At 40.2% G+C, this 6000-nt stretch overlaps 1 protein-coding gene across 1 annotated transcript in view; it reads left to right on the plus strand.

The window, feature by feature from the left end:
* Window positions 1-6000, plus strand: part of GTDC1 (glycosyltransferase like domain containing 1) — a 122182-nt gene that overhangs the window by 102669 nt on the left and 13513 nt on the right. The window contains exon 6 of the mRNA XM_026040878.1: window positions 5790-5899. Within this exon, the coding sequence (XP_025896663.1) occupies window positions 5790-5899 (110 nt within the window). The remainder of the gene's footprint in view (window positions 1-5789; window positions 5900-6000) is intronic.

The raw sequence follows: 6000 nt of genomic DNA on the forward strand, positions 1-6000 counted from the left end.
TGTTTTATCTTTCCTCCCACTACTGCTCACAACGAGGAACCTTTTCATTATGCTGTGGTTGGAAATGGAAGTTCATTTTGATTTTTTAAGAAGCTTTTGGGGAGACTCCGTAAGAGTTGCTGGATTGCTTTAGAAATTCAACTAAAAGGATTTTCACATGAATCCTGCTCTATTGCACTTGTGAAAGGCTGGATTTGCTAGGGCGAAGTAAAAGAAATGGGCAGGCATCCGAATCAAAGTGCATTGATTTTTACGCCAAGGTAACTGAGACCAAACGCAGGTTTTTTGTCTTGAAAGGTTAATCTCTCTTTAGGAAGCAAGCAGAGGGCTCCATGACTGATGCTGATCCCGAGGTTTCTTTGGTTAGGGAATGTGCAATATTTTATTTTGAGTTTTTTCTTCATGAATTGTGAGAGGAGGAGAAGAAGGATCTAAACAATAAACTCCCAAGGTTCTTTTTTTATGAATCTCTTCTAGATAGCACGAGATAGGGGAAAATGCTTTCCCAGCGCAAAGCAAAATGCCACCCATTTTTCTCAGGGCAGCAATTTGAAAAATCAGGAGGTAAAATACACACTCCTCACTGTAAATACATCATGGGCTATAATAGAAAATAAAACACTATATTTGCTGCACTGTTTTGCTGCTTTTTGCCTCTCCAGGGCCATTTTTTGAATTCTTGTCTCACTCAGGTATATCACAGGCATGGGCAAAGGCCTTTCTTTGCTTGCAAAACCTCCAGATTTCTGCCTAGAATTTATTCTGTAGGCTCCTTTATTCAGTGACACTTTATTCAGTGACACTTTCCCTCTCGTTGACTGCATTTTTTTATTAACTGACAGGGTATTGTGGCAACTTTTGATGATGATGATGCCAGACAGTGTTTGGAGGCACAATTGCAGCAAAGTCATTCTGTGAGCACATCAGCTGAAGAAAACTCTCTGGACTTAACTACATAGTTGCAATCTACCTCATTTTGGAAATGTAAAAAGATGAGAAAATAATACAATTGAAAAATGGAAAGTAATTAACTTTCCCTTCATGTTTGCATTTTTTTTTTTTTTGGTTATTTCTTTGCCCACCAATTTCTTTTCTATTAGCTCTTTCCTAGCAGTGGTATTTCCTCTCTTGCAGTTATCGTGAGCATTTTTATTAGAAACTTGAGTTTAAAGTTTAACTTTTTGTCTTTTTTTTTCAGTTTTAACATATATYGAAGCGATGTAATTTAGGCAAGTGCCTTCCTTTTCCCTAAAAATAATTATTATGAGAATGACTATGTTGAGTAGGTCCATACCATGAGGCTTCTTGCTTTAAGCAGCATATTATCTTCCTGAAGTATTTTCTGGCTCTGGTCCCCACCACATTCTCATAAGTGAAAGCTCCGGCAAGGCTGTATCTTGCAGATGGGGAAACCTGGGCAGAGCAGTCTCCGGGGAAATCAGTGGCAGAAAAAGATCAGAACTTGGCATTTCTCTATTTTYAAGCCTGTGCTTATTTTGTGTCCACGAGGCTGCTACTTTCTAACGTTATTAGATTATRATAAACCTAAATTCACAAGTGGATGGGCTTCATATTTACCATAAAATCTCAAAGTGAAATGCATTAACTGGTGAAGTGCAGTGAGCTCTTCTTRTCTTATGTATCTATTCTTATGTAGCTCTTCTTATCAACTTCTTATCTGTGTCCCAAGAGCTTCCAAGCTGCCTCCATCACCCTCATCAAGCCAGGTCTCCATCTCCAAAGGTSGTGCAGCAGGAAGCCTGGATTTGGCTCCTCCTTTCCCACTGATTTGCAAACTGATGCTTGTCATCGCCTGGCTCCCTGTGACCTGGGAATGATACTTCTCTACCCCTGTCCTGGATTTTTTTTTTACTTAATATGGTGTAGAAAATGTGCTGCATTGCTTGGATTTAAGGCCCTATAAAATGTGAGGCATCACATTTGTGCCCTGACAATTTTGAATTCRCTGCCGCTGAAACACTGGAAAGCTCCTTTGCTAAATGTCTTAAGAAGATTAAGATTGACCCTTTTAATATTGCTTTTAGCTGCATTTATTTGTAACCCTTTCAAAATGTGTAGCACCTTGAGAGGTGGCATGGCAGGAATGTTATCATCACAGTCATTACATACCATTTATGTGTTGGGTTTTTTTTCTGAAATATTAGGTTTAGCACTTTCATGTAACAGATTAACTCACATAAGCCATAGTTTTTAAACTTACTTGCTTTTTTTAACAAAGAAAAAAAAAAGAGACTGGTTTTATTTTGGCTGAGCATTTTATTTGAGCACATCATGTCTCTCTTGCATTTCTCTTCCCATTCCTAGCTGCAGAGCTGTCTGTGGCTTTCTCATCCAAATAACTGGGATTGTTACCAAAAATGATCAGCTTTATATATACCTTAAAATTTTATTCTTAATTCACATAAGAGCATATGGGTCTCTTACTGAATTTTGCTGAGATACRGGAGATAAATATGTACTGAATACTGTAAAGGGCCAAATTAACCTTTTTTTTCCACCACTAGTAGGGACTTAATTGCATTTAACCAGCTCTGTGTGTGCTCTCCTACTGGGTTGGACTCAGGCTAAGCTCAAAAAAGCCCTGAATATCAGGAAAAAAAGCGTGTTTTGAAAACTCTTGGCATCCATGTGACACAGAATTCATGAGACCAGTTTCCCATTCTCTGTTTGATTTCATTCTCATTGCAATGAAAGTGAGCCAGAAAGGCTTGTCTGAGACTTCCAAAGGAAGACCCCATAAGGTAGGATGGGAAATAAGGAGATCCATGTTGCCACAGACCAGAACGTCGCAACGTTAGGACACATAATAAGAAACTCTTGAATAAATCTGGGCAAAAAAAATCTAATATGCAAAATTAAGGTATTGAGACATCAACGTAGTGAGCGAATAGCTCTAATGGCAGTGCTCTCAGATCCACGTACAGGCATGGATGAGAAGCATATGCTGCCCATGGACATTTTGTGGTGGTTTGGTCATTTTGCTGTTTGCCTATGGTGAAATTTAGAATACATTCGTAAAACTCCCAGTTTTTCCTTTATGAGATGAATATTAAATCAAGAAAAAATAAAAATCCCTAAACAGCAAAAACAGATCCTAAAATCACATTAGCTTATTTTTTTTCTCCTCCAAGCACGTAATACTTTTGAAGAAAAAGTTTATGTTTTGCKATTAGGCTTTTCTGCAGCTCTCTTCCAGGAAATGGAGTATATATAATTAATACTCTTTAATAAAGCTCGAAAATGCAACAGATGCAGGCAAAAGCGCACGTCATTTTGAGCAGATCTTTACAGAACAGACATTGCATATTGTGTTCATCTTTTTTTCCACGATCGCTGCTATGACAATCTGGTGTGTTTAGCAGTTGTTGCTGAGTAAGGCAGACTGGATTGTGTGTGATTTTCTCCATGTCAGCCGAGGAGCACGGCTCTCTGGTGCAGGAGAGAGGCTCTCGTGCTCGTTATTCTCGCTACCAGCAAGGGCTATACCGTTATTAATTTACAAGTATAATAATGCATTGCAATCTGTAGGTGCATGTGCCAGGAGCTTTCGGAAAGCCCTTGCAAAATAAGATTTTTGTGCCTGGGAGAGCCTTAGGAACTGGCAAACTGAATTGCATAAACTTCCGAGCAGGAAAACTACGAGATTCGCGTATTTTGTCGCTGAAACCTATGGGCATCGTTGCTGTCTTACAAAAGCAAAGGGTTTTAAAAGGGCGCGCGGATGGAGGATCACCTCCTGGAGAAGCCGGGCTCCAGCACAGCGGAAATGTTTCCCTTTCCAGCATTCCTTCTGGGTGCCAAATTTTCCTTCTGTTCTTCCCCACCTATTAAACAAAGCTGCAACTTCCAATTCCTCTCGGCTTCTCCGAAATCTGTGCAGCGTATGTGGTTCCCCTGGCAGCTCCGTGTCAGTGCAGCTCCAGCAGCAGCCTCCACTTTTGGCAGCCTCCGGGAGCCCCGGTCGCCCCTGGAAAGCGGCAAGGGAAGCGGATCCGGCTCTGGAAGGAATTTTTGTGATGACGTTTCCAAATCTTCCAAGGCTTTGGAAGGAGCTGTGCAGGGAGCTGGGGCTGCCGTGTTGGTGGCACGACACCGAAGTGACCCTTCCTAAAGCACCCAAAAACACAAGGGAAATGGGGCTAAGCTTGCAATGAGTTGCGCGGTTCTCTGCAAGGCAGCCGTTTTCCTTGCAAACCTTCTCCTTTCTGCCATAGACGTCCCACTGCAGCCACGTCTGCCCCGAGTCCAGTCTCGGTTCTTGCAGATGGACATTTGGACATTGCAAATATGCCGGTACCTGAAGCTCACCCGCACAAACAGGTGGATGCCTAAATCACGAGGTGGCCAGCAAAGCAGGGGAGGGTTTTTGGGGTCTTTGCAACTAAAATTCGCTCACTGAGTCCGTATTACCCACTTCTGTTATTGGAACCACCGTGAAGGCTCCTGGTTCACAGATGTGAACCGAATTATGGAGCTTATGCTGTTGCATTCCTCTTTATTACCGGGAACAAAACAAATCTGGGAGATGCAGGCCCTCTTAAAGTAATTATTGTCTGGCTTTTATTTWAAAAAATGCAGCTAATTCCAAAAACTCTACAGTTCCTGAAGGTTTTTTCAACCTACAAAAGTCACGTTAATTATAAGATTAATTTGTTTTAATTCCCTAAACAAAAAATATTGACTGGATGAGAAATTAGCACGTGCAGAGCTGCAGATGTCATTTGGCTTCAGATTTCCTGAACGATAGATACAATTACTAAATATCTTCCATATAGTGCTGTGACAAACCTACAGATTCATGGTATAAAATCAGGTTGTGAAGGAGCCACCAGGAGAGCCAGGCTATCGATTTGCCATAATGCGAGAAGGACAACAGGGAGATCTTCTAAATAATAAATAAAAACAAAATCTTTTAAAGACATCTGGTCCACATCTGTCTGAAATAACGCCATAATGTAAAGCAGAGTAATTAAATGCAAGAAATAATAGAAATTTCACCTTGGAGCAGGGGAAATAACTCAATGCAGTTTTGATATCGTTTCCCATTTTCTGGAAWTTTAGTTTATCCGTGGTATCTTTTTAACCTTTCATTTTACCCTAATAAAGAAAATAGAATAGTAAGTAGTTTTTTCATTCTTTTTTAGATACCAGCCTTATGTCTCAAGATGTTGCCTGTAGTACCTTTAATATTATCTTCAGCTGAAGCTATAAATATATACAGATTCTTTGCTGCTACTTTAACTCCCAGCAAGTTCCTTTGCAGTCTAGAAAGCACCCTCATATTAGGGTTCTTCTTTCTTCTCTACGGGATGTCCTGAGTGAATCAGGAGTACATGTTAATACAGCGTGGATTCATAGAATTCCATTTTGGGAAATCATATGWTTTTAGGAAAAATATATATATTTATTCTGAAAAGGTGGGTGAAATACCTTGTTTCAGTGAATGAAAAAAAACCCAACATTTTTTCCCACCTCTGCATTTTTAGCATGATTTTGCTTTGAGCTTGGTGAGATATTACTCATTCCTTGCTTTCTAAGTTGGTAATTGAAAAAGTGAAGATGTCATTTCAGGACAGGGAAAAGATATGAGCCTGTGATAAAACTGACTTATGGTCTTGAGGGCTGGACTGAGGAAAATATGCAAGGGTGAGGTGTAAGGGAAGAGGGACATTATGCCGAGGACAATTTAGGAAAAATGCTGTTCCGATGAGCGAAATCAATTCCACGAGTAAACAACTAACGCTGAGATATGTTCTGTTTATTTCAAGGGAACACGATAAAGATCCTGAAACTTTCTTTAAAGTGATGCTGCAGCTGAAAGCCAAAGAGCTCCCTTTCCRTGTCTCTGTCCTGGGAGAGTCTTTCAGCGAGGTTCCAGGTACCTTTCTTTTGATTTTACCTCTTTCATGTAAAGTTATCATAAARTAGATATTTCCAGAAGGGATTTTTCGTGTATGCGTTTGCTGAGGTTAATGCAAT

The sequence above is a fragment of the Nothoprocta perdicaria genome, unplaced genomic scaffold (genome assembly GCF_003342845.1).
Source record: "Nothoprocta perdicaria isolate Ctin4 unplaced genomic scaffold, notPer1 scaffold_27, whole genome shotgun sequence".
Classification (NCBI taxonomy): Eukaryota; Metazoa; Chordata; class Aves; order Tinamiformes; family Tinamidae; genus Nothoprocta; species Nothoprocta perdicaria.